The sequence below is a fragment of the Aquila chrysaetos genome, chromosome 3 (assembly GCF_900496995.4).
Source record: "Aquila chrysaetos chrysaetos chromosome 3, bAquChr1.4, whole genome shotgun sequence".
Taxonomy (NCBI): Eukaryota; Metazoa; Chordata; class Aves; order Accipitriformes; family Accipitridae; genus Aquila; species Aquila chrysaetos.
Window position 1 is genome coordinate 48865889 of NC_044006.1, and position 26978 is coordinate 48892866.

General features: G+C 34.4%; 1 protein-coding gene across 4 annotated transcripts in view; it reads right to left on the bottom strand.

Moving 5' to 3' along the window:
• The window catches only part of PHF14 (PHD finger protein 14), a 169266-nt gene that overhangs the window by 76908 nt on the left and 65380 nt on the right, over positions 1-26978 (bottom strand). For all 4 annotated transcript variants that reach the window (XM_030008263.1, XM_030008261.1, XM_030008264.1 and 1 more), the window contains exons 15-16: positions 20070-20120; positions 19777-19898 (exon numbers count right to left, since the gene is read on the bottom strand). In XM_030008263.1, coding sequence (XP_029864123.1) covers positions 19777-19898; positions 20070-20120 — 173 coding nt within the window. The remainder of the gene's footprint in view (positions 1-19776; positions 19899-20069; positions 20121-26978) is intronic.

Consider the following 26978-nt stretch of genomic DNA (forward strand, 5'->3'; position numbering starts at 1 on the left):
AGAGTTTTTGAAGATTTTTCAGAATGTCACTACCACATAAGTGTATTCTTGAATAGTACTTTCAGCAGGTACATCAACAACATAGTGTAGATGAAGCATGAACCGTGGTTTGTTTCAACTGAATCAAAAGATGCAGTAATTTTTTTAGATACGAAAATAATATTTTATTCGTAATATATATTCTCATTATATTACATCTTGGCAGTAAAATCTATATGAAACAAACCTAAAGCACAATAAACCAGTATAGTGAACTCATGCCTCACCCTATGCCATGCTAGGTGTAAGGTGAATCAAATTAATTTTCAATTTTACCAGTTTCCTAAACTTTTGTTACTGCTGTTGTTGGGCACAGCCAGATCTGTTCCACAGTACAGTTCCCTCTTTAACACGTCAACAAACTCAGCATTTAGTCCAGGCAGAAATTAAACTGCTTTTAAAAGCAATTAGTAACAGGCTTAAATGCATTTCAAACACTGCACCTATATAAATTTCTGTCTTCAGAACATGAATTTGGGGAGAAAAACATGAAATAAAAGATGACTGTATGTCATTCTGCATGACTTTGGAACTACAGAGAGTAGATTTGGCCTTTTGACTGATTAACGGTCATGGTCATTCTGAAATGCCCTTGTACCCCCGCTATTCCTTTACACTGGTTTTTTCCTCTCAAGAAGAAAGCAACACAGAATGTGTATTTATCAACCCATTGGAATGACAGACATACAAAAGGTAAAAAAGATGGATACAAAGAAGTTAAAGAATTTGATTTCAAGAAAATTGCAAAGTGCGTGAATCTGTGACTGTGATTAACTGATTTCTGAAATCTGTCCTTTCCTACTTACTTTTTGAGAACAAAGGAAAATGAAAATATTCCAAATAAGGCCTTGATTATTTTATCTATTTTTTAATGAATTGCTCAAGATAGGTGAAAGATAGCATGTAATATCAAAGAAAATACATAAAGTCTTACAACAAGGAATTTCAGCCAAAAAAATTTGTTTATGGAGAATTATTAATCAATATATATTTGATTAGTTAAATTATATACCCAACATTTTTCTCCATTTAGAATAAAGTTTTTCTAAGTATGCAAAATAAATACATTGTAACTGTAATAATATAAGCAATGCTAATTATGGTTTAGCACTGTTTTTTCATTAATGTTTGCTGTTCATACTGATTTTTTTTTTTAAATAAATACTTTCTTGTTCAGTTAGGAGCTTTACTAATATTTTGATTAATTGGTAAAAAAAATTCAGCAGAATCAGTCTTCATCTATTTGGTGTACTTGTATTAGAGATTTCTGTGTATCAGAGTGATGTATAATGAACATAAAGAAACACCTTAGAGGCCACTCTGTCTAGCTTGTGTTCTGTGTCTCTCAACTTGTAAGCAATTTCGACAGAAGCTGTTTTAAAGAACAGTTTATCTCCTATGACACTGCACATCCTGATGCTCAAATGTACCACCAGGAAGCTAATAGGAAGGGAAAAAAACCACACCAAAACACCTTGAGGAATGACTGAGGATGACAAAGGTCTTCTATCCATGCACCTTCAGTAGTTTCAAATAACTTATCAGCATCAAAGTGAGATTTCATGATCATAATAAATAAATATCCTCTGCCACCTATACCAATAAAGTAGCTGAAAATGTACTAAGATGTCATTTTCCGGTCACCCACTCCACATCTCAGTTTCAATGACTTACTTGTCTTGACCATAGCGAACCTCTCCTTTCCACATAGGCTTCCTATCCACAACTCCTTCTCCCCAGCTCTTTAAACAGTTTCACTCTCTCCCCTCCTCCAACTACCATCCACATGATTTTCTTGTTCCAGTGTCTTTCTCTAATTAGCCCAACTTCCTTCTTTCAAGTCCTGGAGCTTGAAAAGTCCGGATTTTGCTGCCTCTCCACACAAGTTTACCACTGTCTCTCAATTCTTTTTCTGCACATTTACCATCCAAACTCAGGTCCTTCTCCAGCCCACCAGTCTCAATCCCACCATGATCTCCATACTTGGCTGTGAGTACCAGTCTTTTTGCCCAGAGAACCACAGCTCAAGGGTTTGTCTGTCTGTAACCCAAGGCCCTGTTTCACACAGCACATGTGCATGACTTTGGCTTAACTTTACTGAGCAAACAAGTTAAGCTATAATACAGTACAAAGCCAAACTCTGCTAGATGAGTAAAAAAATTTCATTGCATCTGTTGATTTGAAATGGTATAAAGTAGTGACTCAAGAAAACAAAACAAAAAACCATGAACTTTAAAAACCCTGAGAATAGAGTGGAGAGTGAAGATGGCAATTCAGCAAGATCAGGTCCAGCCTGGTCTAAGGAACAACAGAGGCTGAAACATCTTCACCTTACCAATGACTGCCTGACTAGCAAAGATTCATCAGACATCTGCACTGGGTATGAAACTCATACTAAAGCTTAGCCTAGCAACATGATAGTCCCCACCATAAGTGAGTATATAGCTGCTGTGTATTCTTGAGTTATGTACATCCTGCATACATCTCTGTGATTGACCCAGAGGAGTTACACACCTCCCCACATTCACTGCACCCATTTTATTTTTCTCATCTAGTGTAACACTTGTTGACTCCGCATCTGAATCAGACTTCAAATCACCAGTCACTGACATCATCGTTGAGCTCTTTGTTCTCAATTCACACTTCTTTTCTTCGCAAGTCCTGTAGCAACTTAGTGCTCCAACTGCAGGGATATGCATGCTCAGCTGGCCCACAGCGCTCAAAGCACAGATGACAAAAGATCTAAAAACTGCTGTACCACAACTCTGGTAGTTACAAGGAAACTATTCCTTCCCCAATATTCTAAAAGGCTTCCAATTTTCGAAATTTCATCGAACTGACATGGATATATTTCTTCTCTGTCCTTGGGAAGGAAAGGGACGTCTTTGCCAAAATTCAATTTACTGATCAAAGACTTCAATTCACTTTTCTTCGTAAAGGCCTATGTGTGTATGTGTTGGGGGGGAACCTGGGCAAGACAATACACTTGCCCAAATCTCCGATCAAGAATTTTGCCTGAAAACACCCAGCCTAATAAAGATATACAGGAGATATGGAGAATTTTGAGTCCAAGTGATTAAAGTTTTACAAGTAATAAAAAACTGAAAATGGGGTCTGATACTGCAATTATTACCACTGCCCAGCACATCTAACTTTCATCTATACCAATGCCAGTTAAAAACATCCAGAGAGTAAGCTTTGCTAAGTTTCAGTCCCAGACATTTTGTTTGATCATTTCACCATTTCTACTTTCACTGCCTGTAAGTCAGCATTTCATAATACAATCATTGTACAGAATATGCATCATTCATGAGTCTTGATGAAATGGAGGGGTTAGCTTTCACCATTTCAGAAACAAAAATAATAGTATGAATTTGAAATAAATGAATTGAAACTAACATTCTAAAAGAAGAACCAAACTTCCATAAGAAAATTCTTCTGGGGAAAAAAAAATTAATTAATCAAACATTAGTTTTTAGCTCATTCAGCAATGACTTCCAGAAAATCTTTTTCCCTTGTTGACAATAACAGAGACACAGAAAGCCTCTAACACAATGACCAACGGAAGCTGAAGCACTATTTTTCCCAAAGCTCTGGTGCCCAAGACAGAAGGAACTCTTTTGCCTGTTTGAACAATGAAAATGTTACGTATGTCTTACAAAATAGCAAAATTAGAAATAACACTCTAAAAACATTCCCATTTCTGGGGCTGGCACAGAGAACATTAAATACACTGAAGCTACTGAAAAAGGCAACTGCAGCAGTATTTAACCAGAAACACAGTTCTTCCTTTTCTTCAAGTTAAATATACGCATTAAGCTCATTGTCTATTGATAAATTTTGCTTAAGGTGACAAGAGCTACATTTTGAACCTTATCACTTTAACTTATAAAGCCCACCAGCTTCGCATAAACATTTCTACATATATTTGTCAGAGAAAATGTACTTCAAAAATTTATAATATGGATTAATCTATACTGAAAATACTGTGCTGCTTAATTTCAGAATTTTATCAATCTTCATTACCAATAAAGTTAATTATAACCTCATACACATGGCTTAATATAAAATTTAAACGTAAAAATGAAGGGAGCATGGGAATTTTTCTGAAGCATCTTACAGAACAGTGAAACTAGTTTCGAATGAAATATTAAGGTATTTCCATAATTGGAATGAGAAGATATTTAAGTAGAACTTAGTACATACACTATTAACTGAAGTTTCAAAATAAAAGTCTCAGTCTTTTAAAAATATAATCTTATGCATTTTCTACGGTAAGCAGGACCAACTGGAAAAAGGAAAATACTTAGGTACCAAGTATTATATACTGTAAACTTAATCCATGTTTCCTTTCCCACAAGATGCAAAACATACACTGTTATAAACACCCATCAATCAAATGGTCTAGAACAGGCTAATGATTTTTTTTTTTTTTTTTTTTAAAGTGTCATTTTCTTTCAGAGAAGAATCTGGAGGAAATGACAGCAAACAGGAACATACGACATGCCTAACACTGTTTGCTATCACTTAGGTTGACCACTCCAAATGGACACACACCTGTGCATACAGATATCGTTATCAACAGTCTATACACACATATGAGCTACTACCTACAAGGTGAAAAAGCAGCCACAATGGTTTTGGTATAGCTTACAAATTAATGGCTAACTCAAACTGTTCAGATCAAGTCTTCAAGGAACTAGGATCTGTATCAGAAAAAAACCTTACCGTTAGTACTCTTCTGTCACTCCACTGAAAGCCAGCTCATGTATTCCTACTTTTGTTTGGAATGAAAGGGGAGATCTTAACTCAGCATTTGTAAAAAGTGCACCCACTACCCCACTTTGTGGGGTACCCCCACTACCCACCAGAGGGGATGAAAAGGATAACTTACAGAGTGACAATCCTCCTGCCCTCACTTTCTCTGTCCCTCAGAAAAGGGACATTATCCCTCTACTATAACACCACTAGTCCTTCTCTCCCAGCACTTCTAACTCCTTCGTCATAGCTAAGAAAAAGTGTGGAGTTTTAGCTATGATGTTGTTATTTATTATTTTCTGGGGTTGAAAGGAATTAGCAAACAGACCTTCACAGTTGAGTTTTGGGAGTTTTCATATCTCTCAGTCCACTGCTAGGTTAGATGATACAGCTCTTTTAATGCAATTTGACAGGTGCCCACTGAAAGCTATCATTAGAAGGGATGACACTCTAATACACTGAATTTGGAAATGCATTTGGAAAAGGCACTTTTCAAAGAGAGCAGAGGAAGGAGCTGGAACTGTGGATGTCTTACCTTAATTTACATAGTGGAACCCTGCACTACGAGATAAAACTTTCCATGGAAAACTGTAAGCATGAACACTGGTAGTTCTCCAGTATGTTGTTCAACGAAGTAACCTCTTAAACTACAACTACAACTATGACATGATTTTCCCGAGACATGGATTTAATAAGCAAAATAACTGAAATACTTTCTCATCCTTAAGTAGTGTCCTTAATGACTCACTATATTGACTACAGGAAGATGTTTCTTTTATAACAAACCAAATTTTGACTGTTATACACAATAGAAGAATTTTATTTTTTTTTAATGGTTTACTTTTATGGACTATAAAAATGCTTTTTCCCTCCACTCAGCACTGGTGAAACCACATCTGGAGCACCGAGTCCAATTCTGGGCTCCCCAGTACAAAAAAGACAATGGAGTTACTGGAGCAGGTCCAGCAAAGGGACCATAACGATGATTAAGGGTCTGGAGTATCCGCCATACAAGGAAAGGCTGACAGGGCTGGGATTATTTAGTCTGGAGAAGAGAAGGCTCAGTGGGAATCTTCTCAGTGTGTATAAATACCTGATGGGGGGAGAAAACAGAGCCAGATTTCTTAGTGGTGCCCAGTGAAAGGACAAGAACAGGTAAGTGGCAAAAACTGAAATAAATTTTTTTTAAACCTAAAAAGAAATTTTTTTTATTGTGAGGAGGCAGAACAAGCTGCCCAGAGAGGTTGCAAAGACTCCATCCTTGGAGATACTCAAAACCCACCTAGACACCGCTCTGAGTAACATGCTGTATCTAACCTTGTTTTGAGTAAGGGGGCTGGGGACTAGACCAGCTCTAGAGGTCTCTTCCAATCTCAACTATTCTGTGATTCTGCTTTTAATAAAAGCAGAAATGGTTTAGACAAGCCTTTCAGAATTAAAAGAAATTAAAGTCCTGCAGTTTACTTATTGTTCTTTAATGTGAAAAACGAAGATTACCACTGGAGTTTTAAAAGCCCGCTGGTTTTCTTATCTCTTTTTCACAGCAAGTGTTATTACAAGAACTGTCAGTAGGTACTAGCAGATGACAGGCTGTTTTTATGTAAATTTAAACAATTTTTGCTAAGACTGGTTACAAAGTAACACTTTTTTCCTTCTTTTCGTCTGCTCTGCATTTTAAGATATTAAGCTGCTGCTTTCCCACTTTTTACATACCAGTACATGCACAATCTTTCAAAAATGTAGAAAAACTTCAATTAAAAATTACTGGATTGATCCACATCACACAATTGGACTACTAAAAGTAGCACTATTGATTTTACTCATGCAAACCTAAAATCTTAACAGATACTACATTCAATTTCAAAAAAGGACATTTTAAGTACTTTTTCCTCAAGTGCTTTTCTTAACATTCCTCCACAGACTCATACATTGGCAGTTACAAATAGTCTTCATCAATCCAGAAAAAAAAAAATTAAAATCTAAAAGTTGCTCTCTTTTCCTGTCATTTATTACAAAATGGTCTTCAATAATGAAGCAAACAGTTTTATAAATTAGGTTATCCCTGCCACAATTTCTCATGTTGTTACTGAATCCCATTTGTTATTCTTTCTGAACATCTTCCAAATTCACCTATTCCTTTTCAGTGCTGATTTTTTGGTCACATTTTGTACCATCCTCAAATAACGTCGTCTTTCCTCTTCTCAATTTCTGCATCATCAAATGGTAATGCAAAATGTACACGGTCAGGAACTTATGTCCCCAACAGTTTCTAGATGGGACTCCTTCTAGCCTCCATGTGAAATTTCAGGTCTTTGTTCACTACTTCGAGATTTACAGAATTTGAAAGCTGATTTCTCCTCTGTTCCTTACTCGTTTACACTTCTCTCTGCTTATTACCCCCTCTTTTGTCTCATTTTCATTTCTCACTTTCCCAGAAGCTCCCTCTTGAGCAGCATTTACGTATTTTCACCTTTTTCTCAAAATATTTTAAAAAACATAATTAATTTAAATAGAAATGTAATTTAAATATCCTGTATGTCTCAAAAACAGTTGATGTTCTCAAATAAAAATTGCTCTGGACTTGCACAGATTCTTGCTGATTAAACCAGCTATGTATTCTGTTGCACCTACTTAACATCTAGTTCAATAAGCATTTATAATAAAACACACTTCACTTCCAGAAAATTCTTCCACACACCTCCTCATGTAGTCATGAGTTTCTATACACAAGTTAAAGGACAGCCAATTCAGAAATGCATAGACTCCATTACCTCAAAAATGACCCTACAAAGGAAACAACAGTCAAATTCAAAATTTCAATAGACTTCGCAATTTCATAAAGACAGAGTTTAAAGATTAATTTTTTTATTATTATTATAATTGCCTTTCACCAGGCATAAACCACAAGTCTGTGCTCCCACTTGGTTATGCTAATCAGCATGCTCTCTGTTAGATGCAAAAATGCAGGCAGCAGTCTCATCCATTCTCTTTTATGTTTTATTCGCCTGGATCGCTGAGCGGAGATGGGAATACTTAAATAAGCAGTCCATATCACAGGGTCCAAAGAGACTTCCATTTTGAGGCCTGGGAAGGCTTAATACAGGCATACTTAGAGAATAGAAGATTTAACTTCTCTCCTCTATTTCCCTAGGTAGCAACATCAGCACCAGGCATAATTTGTCTCTGACTTTTAGTAACAAGAACACTTTAGAAAGCTCTTCAAATTTATGAGATTTTTAAACCCAAGGATAAACCCTGGCTGCAGTTTACACTGAAGTGTGCACTTTTATTCATACAATATTTTCTTACCAAATTATAATCAACTTTCTGCTATGCAATTTTGGTGCTGCTATTGCTAGCTTTTATTGCTGTATTAAATTGTTAGCAAACAGCTAAACGCTGCCAAAACAATTTCATCACATCTATTTCATTTTTAATAGCCTTTTGTAAGAAACAGCTCTGAAATTATTGTTTACATATTATGGTCAAATAAATGTCAACAAATTGTATTGTTTAGATTACTGCCATTAGGATTTTTACAATTATTTTAGCCTTTATTAGAACATTATTTTTTAGAATTTACTAAGTTAGCTATCAGTGCACTACTATCACTGAATTATACTTGCATTTACTTCTATCTTCTCAAGCTAAAACTGAGCAATGAACAAGTATCAGTACCGTATACACCTTTGGCTATCACTACCATTTCAGCTTCCTCTCAAAAACACGACGAAGTCATCAAAACTGTTTTAGCATATGTGGGAGGCTGAAGCTTTCATAAAGTCCTGAAGATGCTATCAGATGCCACACAGTTTTCCTAAGACACATCCTACCCTTAAATCCAGTTGTACACATTAGCTTTCAGGAAAAGTAGGGAGTTAGTTGTCTGTGTTCAGTTTTAGCTACAAGTATTTAAATTACATATGTGATTTTGGTTTTAGATTTCAACTGAACAAGATGAAGTTCTCTGCCCAGCACTTTAAGATATTTTGAATCTGTCAAAGCCAGCATGCCTTCCTGGCCAACCGATAAATAATGTGACAGCAAACATGTTCCAACATATATATATTTTCTCTCAAGTAAGTTACTGTACAACTGGAACTCTATGTTTAATTCCAGTGACACCAAACTAAAATATTTTATTCATATTTAGATGCCCCCTCAGGGAAACAGAATGACTTATAATGACAGCAACCATCATCCAACACATTAAAACTGGATGGGAAAGGGATAAAATAAATGAGGTGCCAAGAAAACTTCAGACATCCTTAAGAAAACAAAAGCAAAAGCTGTGTTTTTCAAAGATAAAATTGTATACCGTGCGAGAAACAAGCAAGGCTTTCCATCAGTTCTGAAACAGGAAATCGAAAGCTGCCAAAGGATGCACGAACCACACTTTTAGACAAGTAATTTTTCTGTCCAAGCATTCTTACATGTATTACTTTAGATGCAGACAAGCTCCTGTACAACATCAATGGGTAGCAGCTTTCTGTTTTCTCACTCCATAAAAATTTATCCTTTCCCAAGTGACAAGTGCTGACCTTTCAGTGTACTGTGTCTGCTCATGCTATGCTCCCTTCTACAATTGTTTCTAGTAATATACATCAAAAATGACAAGCAGAAATAAGTGTACTGCATGTGCTGTGCTGTATAGCTGATGTGTAAGGTCTCTGTGATTGCTAATTAGAAAGGATGCTTTACTGAATTATCATACTTCATATGCAATTACTGCAAAGCAACAACATAAATTAACCTTACAGAACAAGGTGTTCAACATTGATGCTGGAGATATGTACATTTCCCTTCCCCCCAAACCAGTAAAATCCAGTGTCAGAAACAATGTGTATCTAGAATGGCTTTGGTATTGACTTTAAAAGAGAATAGAGATTTCTGTATTAGAATTCAAATGCTTGGCCACCTTTCCTCTACTTTCCTAACCTAACTTTTGTTTCTTTTTAATAAGAAAAGGGAAAGTCAGCAAAACAAAATGTCACCATTAAATCATTTCACAGCATTTTGTGTCAGAAATGTAATGGAAAATGTGCACATCATGGGAAAGGTTACTGTTCTTCCAGAACATCTTTTCACTTGGTTCAGGGCTCATCCCTCTACATAACTGTGCAGGCACTACTGATGGTTGTTCTCCCTGGGCTTAATTTGGCAGTTGAAGGATTGTGGCATTTTCAGGAAACCACAGTGCAGTGATTTTAGTGGTTATCCAGCTGAAAGTGATGCTATGATTTAGAATAATTACTCTGTTTATGTGCAATGGTAAAAGTCAGTTACTACACCATATTCCAATGTCAGCTTATACTTTACTGCATATTTCCCTAATATGACATCACATCAGATCTCAAAGTCAGAATTACAGGTATTTATTGTTCCTGTTCCTCAACAGTAAGCACACATGCAATACAATAGCATTACCATACTTAGCTTAACTGACAATTTGGGATGGGGGGGAATCAGTTACGCCAGTTAATCAAAGAACTGCAATTTAATTTATGCTTGACCTTTGCTTTGTTATAACCAGTGATATGAAAAAGGGAACAGACCCATATTAGTCTCTGCTAAAAGTTTTTAGATATTCTTGAAAAACATAAGCATTTTTTCTTCTTGCACATCCTCTCCACAGCCTTTCTTCTCAAAACTATGTGAAGTTACTAGGCCTTCCTCAAGATGAAGTCAGAGATAGGCTTAAAAATTTATCTGTAACCTTATTCAAGAGAGCATGGCAAAATTCTTAAATTATGTGTTTCTCATGTCCACAAGACAACAATATCCAAAGACCATTTGTTCAAATGACAAGATTTTAAAAAAAAAAAGACAACACTTTAAAGCAAAGAGCAAGTATTAAAAAATCCATTCAAAGGTAAATGTTTAGAAAAAAAAATCTGAAGAATGAGGTTGTTATAAGGTAATGAAGTGCTACCTGAAACATTCAGTGATATTGAATTCCTGCCTTAATACAGAATTTTGACTTTGGCATTTTAAATGCCCTGAAGTAAATCAGATACAAAAAATTGGATTTCATTGATATGAGAATGTAAAGGAATTACACAAAGTATAAGTAATAATAACAATCTCAACTGTTGTAAAGGACAATCCAGTTTTTTTAATTGTAAGGCAAAGCAAAATCTGAATCTAGCCTTGGATATGGTACTGATGATGAATATTTAAAAACAAAAATAAAAGTAAAATAAAAACAAACAAAAATTTTAAAATCATGTAAAAGAAAATAACAAAATTAATAAGGCAGAAAAATAAATAAAAACCATGTATTTCTAGTTATCCTAAATCCTAAGATTTGCTTACAGAAAAAAATTACTTTAGTCTAGATTATTCAATCTGTGATTTCAATGGCCACACCAATAGGGAACTGAAGTAAGACAAGTGACAGTAGACAAAATGAAAAATCTAGTGGACGTCAAAATTATGCTGAAGTACAGGAACAACAAATAAAACCTACAACTCGATTCCTTTCCGAAAACCCAAAGACATTCTATAAAAAGATTAATATTAACTTTCACCATTCTCAAATTATCTATTTAGATATTATTAAATGCAAATTATTTCAGCTACCTCAAAATAAAGTTCAATAATAAAACTGTATTTCTCCTGTAACATACACTGCAAAAAAACCAAGCAATCTTTATAAAATATATCATAACGCCAAAGAGGCATTTTGACAAGAGCTTTTTTTTCATTTTTCATTGTTTATGTTTTTAAAAGTATGTTCTCCAGTAAGTAGCTCCGAAATATCTTAGGCTATAGAACTATTAAGCTAAAAAGAACAATAATATTGCATATACACACAGATTATCCACAGCCTCTCAGGTAATAATACCATATGTAAAATTCTTGTTTTAGACCCAAATTAGCAACTAACTGCATGCAACTTTGCTCCATTGATTTATTAATGAAAACTTGTGCTATATGCCATTTTAATCATGTGAAAAATAGCACTGGTCAATGCTGAGAAAAGGGACTCAAAATCCTTAAGCTCCCTGTACCTCTAACTGCTTTTCAAGTATGGGCTTCTTTGCAATGTAAAACATACTCTCACATTACTACAAGATAAATTTCATTTTGAATTGTGTAGATGAAGTTTTGCACCCAAACCTCAGGCGTACTACTGTCAAAACCCCACACAGACTAACTACAGATCAAAGACTTGTAAAAGTATTGGGCAGCAGTAACAAAAGTGAGAAAAAAATATGTGTGTAACAGTAAAGAATCACTATTTTGCATATTGGGATTTCTTACTCAAATAGTCCATAATTTACATTATAGTTCTGTGGACAGACATTTAATTCAGAAAACTGCACAGATGCTCACTTGACACTAATTGAGAAAAGTCAAAACTGATGCTGCAACACAGCATTTAAATGGTATTGTCTCCTGCTATGGTCTTCTACCACTTTATTTTAATACCTGAATACTAACATTCTCAGGTTATAAATTTCATAAGCATAAATTTCAGTTTCATGGCTTCTGTAGCAATGGCTCAGCTTAACGATGCAAAACACCTGAACTGATAAAGAATGTGACATTTGTTTTCTGAGCATCCTATACTATGAAATGCTCTGATGTGAAAACCTTGCTGCACTGAAAGTGACTGAAGCAGTTTGGCCAGAATGACGGAGTATCTGACACATTCAAACGCCAACTGAATTGAATCATTTGATGCAATTTTGATGCTGTAAGAAAAAATTCTTAAGAATGCCCACAAAAATAAGAAGATACTGACTCCATCAAGATAGATATTTTTGCAGCCATAACCTATTACTGGTAATCAGACTGGGAAATAATTTGATATGTCATCAGCCTCCCCTCTTCCATCACAGGTAACGTGATTTCATATTCTCTGCATATTGTTTCATTAAAGTAATTTTAATCTTCTGAAGAGGCACCTCACTCAATGACTGCTTTATCTAAAGAACTCACTCATTACTTATAGCAAAGCTAATTAGGACATCCTGAGCATTATATTTTTTTATTTTATAAATTCTTCTGAATTGTAGGAGTTACAGGAGATAAAAAGGTGCAAACGTCTCTGATGCATGTATTTCCTAGGGCAACCAGAAAAATAATATATAAATCCTGAAATACATAGCTGTTCTGGGAACAGATGACAACTGCCAAATATAGTTTCAAGCTGTAATGTACAAATCCACGATTGCAGCACAGACTTGATCAAGCAGCTGTAATGGAGAGAAAAGGATAACTACACTTTTAAAAATTCACTGATCAAAAAAAAAGGTAAAATACTAATTGTTAGTAGAAAACAAAGTAACCCTGCAGAAAGAATTGCTTGAAACTCTTATTTACAAGTGGTTGTATAGTTACATACATCTAAAGTTTGACACTGGTACACAAGCTTTTCAGATCAGCAGAGTTTAAATATCAATACTAAGAACATCTGACAATTAAACACCTGAACCAAACTTGTGCCTGAAGAGTTCATAAACTTCTACTATTCACAAATGTTCTACAGATTAAAGCCCAGTCTACAAGAGCTTGGGTGTCATTGGTTTGCAACCGCAAAAAGATCTATGTTGAACTTCAAGGAGGTTTGACTGACAGATCATTAAACAGTCCAAGAAATAATGTAAAGAAAAACATTTGGGGGTTGTACACACCACATACCTGGTAAGAGGAACACTAATAAATCTTGCCAAATATCACAATAATACTCCAACAGGGTTTTAGAACTTTCATAACACTGAAGAGAGACAAACATGCATTTTTTCCTCTATTCTACATACTTTAAAAAATTACTTCTTCACTATGTTTAACAGGAAATGCCACTAAATACCAAAAAAAAAAAAAAAAAAAAAAAAATTCACAGAAGTCCTACCTTTTTCCTGGGGGGGGTGAGGGGGGGGGGGGGGGGGGCAGGAATCATCCTTTGCTGTGTCTGCACTTTGATCAGAAAGCACAGGTAGGCAGAATAACTTTTCATGCAGTTTTGCTCTCTTTTTCAAAATGAAGGCTCAATGTTAAGCTTTACATAAAAATAACATTGGATGGTCCTGTGCGTATTTCCCAACCTGGCTTTCCCAATTCTGATAATGCAGAATCGAATGGAAACAAGTCTTTTAAACATGGCAATAGCTCCAAAATTTCAGTTTTGGGTCACTCCTACGCAGACTACCTCTAAGATAGTTCCTTCAAGATCACACAGTATCAAGAATCAAACCAGAGAGGGACCACAAAATCAGTATCCAAAGACCTGAGCTCTATTCTTTAGATAGCTTAAATTTCCATAAGGATTAACGAGCAAAACAATCAGGGGGAAAAAAAAATCTGGGCTTCAATTGAGATTCTGCTGTCTCAGTTCAGGAAAATAACAAACAAATGTACTAAAGAAATCCTTTAGGTACCAGGTAAATAGACTGGTTCCTAATTAACAGAAAATTCAAGAGTCTGCCATGGACTTTTTGCAGTACAACTTCAAATGTTCCAGGCACATGCAGCTTTAAAGCAGCTGGGTAGCCCAAATGCAAATGTGCCTAGCACTCTGCTTCTAGAGAAGCCCTAAATGACAGCAGTATGACTCTTAGTACCAGACCTATGCCTGACTTTTGGGTACTTCAAAAGAGAGCTTCACAACGCCTATAGCTTTTTTTTGACTGCCCTAGCACATGAATTTACTAAAAATGAAAAATCTGTGGTATTTTACAGTAAGAGGCAATGCAGCATAGGCAATTCAGTTTGAATAAAGTCCTCTATGAACAAAAATGTGCATTTGTCATAATATATATTATCCTGCTATCTAGTATAAAAAGAAACAACTTTTAGAAGGCAATAAGATGAGGTAAATGATAGAAAAAATGATCTAACTGGTAACTTAAGCAATTAGAAAAGTTAATACACAGAATTAATCCCTGTAAATTATACAGCAGAAATAAACTACACAACTGAATATTAAGTTTCCTTTCATTCAAGTAGTTCATTCGAATAAAATAATGCATTTGTAATCCTCTGTAAAACATAAGATTGTTGCAAATTGTGGCTGAATTAACTAACATTTCCCTTGTGATTAATCTCTGCATTAGCAGCCTTAAACTTCTAAAACTACTGTAAATCATAGGCTTTCAATTACCATGATGGATTGTTAATTTTGTTGCAGTGCATTTAAAGTAATTAATAAATAATGTGCTTGTTCTGGAATAAACTTCAGCTCATGCGGAGCATCAAAACTAGCAGCCAACAGATAAGGAAGAAATCCTTAACTTGACGGCTGGCATGCCCTTCTGCATGGAAATATAAGAAATAAAAACACAAAGATGAACCTATAAAAGACAAATGCAATTAAGGAAATATGGTGAGTAACAGTTTCGGAGAAAAATTTTCCAGGGGATTCAGAAGAGCCTGTCTAGACCACACTTTCTATCAAAACCAGAATTAAAATAAATCACACTGTGCAGCTAAGGAATCAATTCTTTATACAGTATAAATTATTATCCTGAATTTGATAAATGCATTTGTAGCACCAGAATTACAAAAGTTGCATACATTTTAAAGATTTTCAGTTATAGTATGATTTGATGACTCGAAGCTATGCCAAACCTTATAGTCAATTTTACTCAAGGGTTTTTTCCTTTAGTAAATATGACATTGCCTATGTTTTCGTCTTTCTCCCTTCCTACTCCTCACCTTCCCCCTTCAGGCCTGCCTTGATACAGTGACTGCACGTGCAGAACATTACACTTGCTTGAAACGTGAGACTTATTATACTGGGAAAAATAAATACTTTCACATTTAGCTTATTTCCTAGTAAACATTTGCATTAAAAATAAATACTACATACATGCTTAATAATTTGCTTTGCAGCTTTATGGTTTTTGATTACTTTATAACCAGCACTCAAATCTATGTTTTCGAAAATTCTATACTGTATTTTTTCAAATACATGAGCTTAGCCTATTTTACCCTTTCTGTAATGCTGAAGTAATAATTTTGCCTCAGTTGCTGTAAATAAAACAAAACGGTAAATTCTTACTTAACTGACAATAAAGCATAAAAATCCAATACACAAAATGATAAAAGTATGTATTACTACATGCTTGCTCAAAATTGTGGGACGAAGAAATACAATGCTTTTTCAGCGATTTCTTTAACCTGGTCAAATATGATTTTGCTCCATACATAAATGATATTTTAATTTTACTCTGCTTTTCTCAAATCTAGCATTGAGATATCAACTTTATCTAATGCAATTAGATAATATTACCCAAACACATCTTAAAATCAACAACTGAAGCTATAATATTACATTTTTAATAGCAGCAGTTGAGAGCTGGATAATTTTTTGAAAATAAGCCACTTCTTTAGAAGTAAAGTCATTTAGAAGTCTTCCCTTGGAAGACTTTAAACTAGATAAGCCCGTGAATTCTTCTCTGAGAAACTGTTCTACATATTAAAGTAAAAATACACAATTCATCTTCATTTTTTCTTTTACCAAAACAGAATAGACAGTAATACTGTGCTAGAAGCACTTTTTGTGTACAGTGGTACAACGTCTTCCTTACTCTGGAGTGTGGTGTAAGATGGAGGGCAAGCTTTACCTATTACATATTGAGCCACCTGAAATACACTTCCTTATCCATCTTTCTGCTAAATATGGTTAAGTTGTAAAGGGATATATTAGGGAGCTATTTTTAAAGATTTGCAATACTGAGTTATGGCCTCACAAAAAAAAAAAAAGGAGATACTTATGAATCATTCCTTTGCAAGATCTATCATTCTGAGTGATTCATGCAAGACTATTGTAATAAAGTACTCGGGAAACCTATTAAATGTCTAAACTATATATAACTTTAAAAGATTCACAAAATGAAACAAAAGAAAAGCATCATTACATAAATGTTTTCTAAACCAAACAGTAGAGGTCACCTCTAAAAACAAACATATCCTTTAAAAATACTTCCTGAGTTTGTTAGAAAATTTATCTTTCATATCACGCTTTAGAAATTGCTGTATTTCAAACCGTCTTCAGTTTCAATCAAATATTTTCAATATTTGATTACTGCTTGAGATTGAGAAGTATATTGTTATAGGCACCCTCTGGTTTCACAATACTTTAGTTTCAAGTGCACACTATAACTTCTTTCACTGAGCTCTTTTTAAAAGTGCTGTGTCTCCATGCCTTACATCAAACCTATCTGTGTCAAATATGAAATATTAAAAACCCTCCATATTTTACTACTATTCCTCTAAAAACTCAATTACAGTTCATTTGAGTAAAAAGATATTAAAAATCCACACTTTTCTCTAATTACAGATATAGCTTCCTTACTGTCATTTATAACGTTACAGATCAGTTTGCCTCATTTGAGTAAATGTTTTCAATTAACTTTTTACTGTTTGACTAATTTGTAAATCTTGACTGTACCACTCACTGATCTTGTAAAAGGTAAAACTTGCAGAATTATTTAGTTCAATAAAACTTACACAGATGTATTTAAAAGAATTTATAAAATAAATTCCCTGTAAATTATGAAAAAAAAAAAAAAGTATATCACAAAAGGATCACAAGACTGATCTTTTTTGTGGACAAAACCACAAAACCTAAACTTTCAGTTCTAGTGCATAGTACTAGTAGTAGTACTGAAATTACAAAACATCTGTTGAGTGAAGAGCAAAGATGATGACAAAGATCACTAGTTTTCTGAGAAAGTTTTGGCTTTAATAACAGTGCCAAACAAAATGGGTATCAAAAAAATACTTTGTTTTCCCTCCTAAACATCTGTAGCTTACAAGGAGCTGTACCAGCTTTCATTTAAAATAACACTCTATTTCTACTACCACAAAGGAGTCCTGCATGACAGTAGAGGCAGGAGAAAGAAGCAGTGCAGGCAGAAGGTTGCAAATCTTAAATTTGTGACAATGTAAGAGCAAAAAGGATTCTGAAAACTTTCTTTGACATTGCAACGCTCTGTGGATCACACCCCCACACAGCTTTGGCTACATAGCAGAAAACCTATCTGGCAGCTAGCATCTTATTACAGTCCCTGAATTTTCTCTCATCAAAAGAAATACAGCTTTAAAAACCAAAAAATAATACTAAAAAAATTCAAATTTACTAAATACTTTACCATCATTTAGTAATCATCAAAAATGAGCCTCCACAGCACTTTAGAAGCAGTGGTCACCTAACTTGGATACAATTGCAGCTATTTATAGGAATTATTATAGGAAGAAAATCAAGTTTTAAATTCATAATGTCTTTTAAAAACTAATACAGAAAATAAAACAGAAGATTTAAGAAAATATTTTTCAGAAAATTATGAACAAAGAATTAGAACATAAGAATCTCCTTCTCTCCTCCCATGCAGGACTACTCTTCTGTTTCTACGCCTAACTATGAGGATTTTTTCTGAGAGAATTTGTTGGGTTTTGGCATGTAGTATGCTTATTTTTGGCCCATCTCAATTACTACTAAAATCTTTTCATGTAGTAAACAAGACATACCACTAATTTTCTACCGTATTTTTTAATTGCAACTTAAATATACAGTTCTTCATGGCATTTTCTCATCTTATCCTTTATGTCCTCAACACATTTAACACTTCTAGAAAAAGCCTGAAGAAGAAAACTAATTCATTGCGTTTTGCACAGTAAAGTACAGTACATGTTGTTCCCAGGATTCCTTCCCACAACAAAATGGTCTTCCTGTATCTTTTATGTCTTGCAAACAGTAGGGCTGAAGAAAGCCCTTTATCTTGTCATGGGCAGTTAAAAACTGTTGCCATTAGTTCTCATCTAACTGTATCAGCAATCACTGTAACATCCTGCCTCTCTTTCACAGTCTGGTACCAAGCAGGATCTAGGAGTACCTAGCAGTAGCATCTTGTCTATGTATGAGAGTCACACAATTACTGATGAGCTCATACAGGCACCCTGCCTCCAATTTGGAGATAAAAATATAACCTGGCACACACCCCTTGAAATTGTATCAACTTCTACAATAAATCATATGCTGTAATTGATACTAAAATCAGCTATTCTGATACATCTGTACCTGGGACACATCCTGATTCTAAAGCTATGTATTGCTTGCATGTATCATTGATTCTGACTTTTCTCATAACTCTGATTCTTTGAAATAAATTAAAAGATGTATTTTGGGATAATCCTTCCAACTAAAAACAATTATATCTGAGCTAAAGAGGAGATCTTGTCCAGAAAAATCTAGTTGAAGCATACAGAACCTAAATACAACACTATTTTTTATCTAAACTTATAAGATAATTTTAATGAAAGCTCAGTAGATTCAATTAAAATCCACTTTCTGGTTGCTAAGCTCCATTATTATTCTTTCAAGAATTGTGAGCAGTTTCTGCAGCTTCGCAAAGAGGCCACAATGCCAGCTATAAAGTCAAAATCATCAGAAGTTGTGGTCAACGGTAGCTATTCAATGGCAGCTATTCTACACTTTAATTAGATTTCTGCACCTACTAAAAAACCATTCAACAGATAATTTTTTTTCCCACTTCTGTTTCAGATAAAAACATGATTATCAAACCCTTTCATGATCTGCATTAATGGAGGTAGCATTAATACAGTTTTAAAAACATAAATTCCTCATAAATCACATTTCAGCTCATAAAATAGTTAATGATGCTAATTTAATTAATTTTAGGATGCTCCTCTAGCTTTAATATCATTAAATTGCTGGTTTGTTTATCCTTCTGACCTGCTCTAAAACACTGATTGACAATTCACCCTGACATGAGAAAATTAATTCTCTTGTGTTGGAAAAACAGATTATCTGGGTTATTTACATCTTAATCCACAGTGTAAATGTGTTTGGCAGGTCAATAAGTAAATCAATGTTTCTGATGTAATATTTTCCTAAATAAGTTTTTGTTTGTTTTCTTTTAAAAAGCACATTTTCTTTGTTATAATCATGATGACAAAGTGATGAAGATGAAACTTTAATTCCTCATAAGGTCAGAGTATCAAACCTACCTGACTAGATTTTCATTGTCTCCAGTCCCTTTGCAGGTAGCACATTCAGTCCTTAAATCCTCTGACTTGGGCTTCTTTTGTAGAACAGACTGTCGTTGTCTTCTTTCTCTGGGAATCCGTTCCTGTCACAGCAGAAAGCAAAAGAAAGGAATGGGGGGGAAAGGAGGAAAGGAAAGCAAATATTTTCAATTATAGCACTGAAAGTAACACTTCAGCCCAAAGTTTAATTTTTTTGTGAAACTGTTAAAAAAAAAAAAAACAAAAAACCAAAAACAAAACACTATATATCCAACCTCAGGTTTTTCTTCTTCAGGCACAAAGCTTCGTTTTCGTCCTCTAGTTCTCTAAAAGAAAATATATTTAAAATTCAATATTAGGTAACAGAATGTTTTTGCTATCTATCTATTATTCATAACAACAACAAAAACATATCGCAGGAAATAATTTAAAGCATTAACTACAGAACCACTGCAAGACAACTATAATAACCAATGTTAGAACAACAGCTTCAGATTCTGCATGTAAGTCTACAGAACTAGCCAAAAAGTAAATATAAATACGTTTGTTGACCTGAGCATGTGGAGTCTTATTCTAAAAAAGACTGCCGCCAGAATTACAAATCTCTTACAGACTTTGCATAAACTCCCCAATACTAAAATGCATAATTTGAAAATTGATATGAACAGTATATTACAGTAAATTCCTTGAGCACTTAGAAGTGCTCTATTTGTAAGACAAAAAATATCAAAATTAAAAAACTTCATCAAAACAGAAATACAAAATAATTCTTACAGCTTTTGAGGAGTAAGCAAGAATTAAAGCTTTCAAACTGAAGCTTAATATAATGGGTATATGGCAGATGCTCATAAAGCTGTAGCATATACCAACATATGACTGGTACACAACAGATAGAATGGGTAATACAAAAAGTGGCAATTATTTCAGCATTGCAGTTGGCCAAAAAATCTAAATACCAACAGTGTGGAGGAAAACACCATAGGTTTACAAGCAGCTCCAAGTAACTACACGCAACTCACACGAGTCCAGTTTCAGTCACTGTGTTTTTATCTCTGAAATAGCAGCATTATAACCTGTATACGTTAAATAACTGCCACAAGCTGACAATATCACACTCTCTCCTCCTTGTTTAACAAGAAAAGAAAATTAGAAGGGACGCGGAAGGAAATGAAAAACATCAGAGACTATTCCACTAACCCACAATGTCTGATACATTGACACTAATAAAACAAACAAACAAACAAACTTTAAAATGCTTGTTTTTCAGGGAGGAGATCATCACCTTCGGAAATCATTACCTTCGGAAATCATTTGTCATATGATAAAAAAATCACTTCCTACTTTATGATTTCTTAAAACTTTTTTTGAAGCAGCTAGTGTTCATCTCAGAAAAAGTAAAAGCCAGCTGATCAAAAAAATCTTAAGCCAGTTTAGAATCACAAACAGCCATAAATCCAATTCCGAACAAGCTAGTAATATGATGCTTCTCCTGTTTGGGGTCCTCCTTGAAACAGATTTATACTAGTTTTAAATTAATGTTCACTATTTTAAGCAGTTTTACACATTTAAATACAGTTATACTGTAAATAAACCTGCCACTTCAACACATCTATACTTTTCTACTTATGCAGATTTTGATCTGCGCATGTTAATAATACACTGTTTCAGAAGGTTTTTTTGGTTTTAGGCAAGAGTTAACTCTGTAGTAGAACGGAATGTAGTAGAATGGAAAACACTAGTCTATTTTGTGCCTCTTTAGAATACTTTAATTACCATTGAGAATTCTCTTTCACATTTCCCCAAAGACAATTTATAAAAAATTGTAAAACCTTATCCATTTAATACATACCAATATTTACCATACATTTAATAATACAGTCATAACTGAGGTGTTCTACCTTCCACGAGTCACACAGTAGATACCTAAGTGTCCAAATCTGGAAGAATCGATTTATTACAGGTAACTGAATTTATCAGTGTAGTATTAGAAGTATTAATGTAACATGGGCTACATGTCAACTGCATGTTACACAACTCAAGGTCACTGTAAATTAAAACTAGACAAAAAAAGGTTTGATCAGACATCAGCACATTGCTGCCAATTTTACTGCTTTCAACCTCTGGCATTAGTCCTAAGAACACTTACAAACTTTGACAATTTTAAGCCATGTAGGCTCTGCTGAACACAGCTGTGTAAAGATTAAAAAGAAGTAGGTGTAAAGGTGCATGCCAATATATGCAGTGTTATGGTCCTCATACTCCATGTTTAAGCAGCAAGAGACAATAACGGCTGCTTTGTACAGTCAGAGTAATGCCATCTTGAAAACTGATATATAATTTGGAAATATAGGGAATAATGAAATTATTTTTTATCCTAAGTGGAAAAGATTACAAATTAATAACTACATTTTAAGAAGTGATGAATCATATTTAAACTTCAGCAAAATGGAAATACAAGATTTATAAATAATTTAGTCACCTTTGTCAAAAAAATGTTGGTTTTCATCTGTCTGCTATATAATGTGTGATGTATATGACAAGGAATGTCACATTAAATTATAATCGCATTACGCTTCCATTTGATTTCTAAACCTTCAAACATACTTGAAGCTGTTTGACAATCACTAGAAAACAAACATTAAAATCAACACCTTTGACATACACATTTGTAGGATATTTTACATGCTTTTAAAGTAACAAAATTTTACATTAATGTTTTGCCAAACTGATTTCCACAGTTAAACATATTTGCAATGCTAACTTCTGGTCAGAATCGTTATACTATTTCCAGTATTCACAATGGAAAATAACATTAAATTCACAACTGATAATTAAATATTCTGTGATTTTCAACAATAGCCTTCCAGTAATTAGACATTTGTAATTTTACATACGTTTTCACTAAAGTTACTTTACAGGTTCACAGAAAAGAATCAGATAAACCTGGATTACTTTGTCCAGTGTTTTTCATTGCTATTTGTCTTGAAGTATTGTATTTGCATTTAAAATGCTTTGAATCATTTCTGTCATTAGTGGGCTCAGAATCAGAACATCAGAGATTATAAACATCAAATATTAGAGCTGCACGTACTTGCCATAAACAATTTAAAATTTAAGATTTCTTGTAAAAGAAAAGCTTAAAGTAACAGTGTTATTTTATATGTCCAATGGTAAATACTACAACTGAGATAAACTTGTTCATATTCAGAACTTACTTGGAATCAGAGACATTAATCCAGTATCAGATTCATATAAAGTCAGTGATTTTTTTAATCAAAACATTTGGCAATTCAATACCATAGAGATACCTTCAATTCAGGACTTCCTTATATCACAAAATGGAGCAAGCCAGTTTTGCGAAATTTGTTCCTGCATTTCCAAAGTGCTTAAACAATAAGTCAGGAAAACAAAAATCCATGTGATCAGCACCCAAGCAAAATTCCCATTCATGCCCATGCAATCCCAGCTGGTTTTTTGTTATACTCCAAAGGTAGATACGCTCTAAAATATCTACCATCTGGAATGGACAACTCAGTCCAGAACAAAACACAACTAGATCTGGATTAGACAGATGCAACCCATACATGGCAACTGCCACAAGATGACACTTTAGGACAGGAATAAAAAGAAGTACTGAACAATGGAATGTGGTTCAAAATAAATCTGAACAGAAATGAAAGCGAAAAATAAAATGTCTTATTTCATTAGCAATACATCCCAAAATAATCTGAGCAGACCAAGAAAGATCAATGATTTAAAATTAAGATGCAAGCATAAAATGGAAGTATTTTATTTATTTATTTAAACAAGAAAAAAAAAACAATTAAAAAGTTAAAAATAATAAAAGATTAAAATAGATTAAATTCTTCCTATGAGTCATTTTTAGCATAACAATTTGAAGGGAAAAACCCCACCTCTATATGTCAGCAAACCAGCTTCCAATTAAACTCTTTAAAATCCCATAAAGATGTTGTTCCTCAGGTAAAGAGACTGAGCCATTTGATTCAATGAAATCATCAAGGTGAAAGCAAGCCATCTTTTCCAAGAATATCTTACTAAGGTTTAGCCTTCACATCAATCTTAATGCCCTCCCTCAGAAAAGAGTAATGCTCTGGGTAAATGAAACCTAAACATTAACAACACCCCTTTCGGTCTTTTACTTCAAAGCTTATCATCTGTGGAAGTTGGAGAACCATCCCACAGTATTAAAGCATACACCATTCTTCTGAGTTATTTCATTAACTTCTGACTTCACATTCAAAATCTGGAAAAAAAACCCCTGCCTCTTGCCTCTCCCAACATTTTAAAAATTCACACAAAATATTACAAGACTACCTACAAAGAAGCGGTGACGGACACAACATGCAAACAGCTATCAAACCTGAAAAGAAAGAGAAATAGAAAAAGCCCCAACATTTGTTTCCCCTGTCTAATCTAATTTGTAATGATCTGACAGTTACTAAAATATTCCATAAAATATATAGTATTTTATAATATATAATGTAAGTAATAAAACACAGTTAAGAAAGAATGTTAGAGAATGCCTCTAAAAAATTAAAAAAAAAAAAAAAAAAAAAAAAGAAATTAGAAGAACTAGGGCATACACTTTCACAGCCACAGGAAAGATAAATAAAAAATGGGTTTCTTTCAGCTTTCATGTTTTGTGTCACAAAAGTATCCATCTGTGCTGTGCAGCATTCTACTGTTATGGTGTGGAAGCTTGTGTACCAGCTTAGGGAATTAAAAGAATCGGGACATAGATGGCTGAAAAACAGAATACTGGCATAAGAAATGAATAATGAATGATGAAGCAATAAATGATACAATGTGATGTGGATCAAATGCATGAGTGATTTGGGGTGACATTTTTAGAAGATAAACGGACAAGAAATCAGCAGAGGTGTGGGGATAACGTGATTCCAACCCATGGAAGTAGTGTGCTCAAGACACTTTAAAAAAATCAGTTAAAAAAAGCTGTCGAAATGGAATGAAAAATATTGAGGGAAAATGTGATCAACAATGGGATCAAACTGTCAACCTAAAAGTGGGCAAAGAAGAAAAACTGCAGTGGGAGTCTCCACTCTAGACTTGGAAATAAGCAACTCAGTAACAAACGGACAACAATATGAAACACACATAAAATGAAAAAGATTAGATAATGCATTGACTGTAAGATTTTTAATATTCTCAGAAAAATAAATTCCATATACGAGACACATGGAAGACATCTGTAAGGGACAAATAAAGCCTAGGATGAATTCTATACTCTTTGAAAGGAAACAGACTGCTTGCAAAACAGCAAAGGAAACAAAGCAGCAAAGCCAAGCCACATAGGAAACAGTCCGTTTGGCATCACTTCCAGATGCAACTAGTTGATATGTTAGTTTCCAAGCATGAAAGCAGAACGGTGAACATGACAAAATCGGTGCCCACATAAGCCAAAACCACCATGGCTGTCACCAAACCACATTGTTATGCCTCTGGAAGACACATGCTTTAAACCAGTTCATCCAAAGACAGCAATAGAAGACAGAACATTCTTTTGGAGCAGTTTTGCTTTGTCAGCTGGAAGAAAAGGAAAACCAACACAATCCAGAACTCATCAACTAACCGAAAGGGGGGAGGCAATTCTCAAGAGTCACAAGTATATGCTCCTGTTAAATATTGAGCATTTACTAAAGTGCTCCTGGAGGATAAAAATTTATACTGTGACTTATTTAATTTCTTCTTCTACATGAGAAGATATACAGGAGTTATCAGTATTGCAAAGAAATGGAAAAGAATATGAAATACTGAAAGCATCTGTTGTCAGTGGCAATGGTTCAAGTCCACTCCACATGAAGTGAACAAACATGGTTCTGGATTTGATCAGCTCAGTCACTGTTTTTCAGAAAATCAGTGGGGATTTCTGCATGGCCATTTCAAAAAGTTATTTGAGAAAGCGAATTTAAAACCCAAGAGGGGTTAGAGCACAATGGTATTTAACAGAACGTAACAGATTCCCAGTCATTTGAAAAAGCCATATTAATTCTGTCAACTATTTCAAATATCACAGTAGAAAGCACTGCTCCCAGTTTCTCCTTTGCTTAATATGTTAACTGGTTAGAATTTCTTTCAACTGTTTGCACACGCACACAAAGGCAGCAAAGAGGCCCAGCACACCCTGCTGATGCTGTTGTATCTGTGTAAATTTAGGGGTTTCACTCCATTAGCGTGTACTGTTTCTGCTAATAGATGGGAAAGATTATCCTCATTATGCTGGTGTTTCTATACCTCTTGGATGCCAGTGAAACAATACTGTCATATACATAGGGCTTTTCTTTTTGGCACTGAGTTTCTGATACTGCTAATAGTGCTGGCACCTTGAAGTAAGTATTACTCTTTGTAAACGTGAGCACAGGAAATTCAGTCAGTACTCCAAGTGCTCCTGAAGTTTGGGGGCACATGGTATCATTAGGAATATCACGCTATCATGCATTTTTGTTTGAGAATTTCATAGAAATAATTCAAAACTAGTCACAGATTTCACATTAAAAGATTGATTAAATTACTAATGACACACCTGACAACTATCGGTACTATGATGATTTCTTTATTGCGCAAAAAGTCTGTAGATGTTGTTTTGTGTTGTAATTATCAGAGGGTCAAACACGAAGAACTTAAGATGCTTTGATTTTTGTGGATCTGTACATATCACATTTCTTCTCTGAAATAGCACATATTTGATTTTTGTTTCCCTGACTGACCTGTAGCTACGGTGACTGCTCTACAAAGACATGTAGCTACATGAACTAAACAGCAAAGAGGGCCAGTTAAGATTACAACCATGTTTTAATTCCATTTCCCATCTAAATTCTTCAGGCATTTTAATTTTTATCTTATGTCACCTTATAGCTGACACATTAATATCAATTATATACTTCCACAGTTTAACCTTTTATCAAACTATCGTTCATTGATACCTATCACATATCAAAAACTTTCTAACCCTAACCCTCTCACTCATGCAGCCTTTAACACATACTTGTTAATGAGAATCTGAAAACAAAAAAAAATAAAAGAAATCAGTAAATATTAGGATGCTATGGAATCATTCCAAACAAAGAAGTCATGGCAAGGAGTCATTTCATAACTACAGAACAGAAGACGACTCTGATAGGAAACATAAGGAGAGCATAACACTC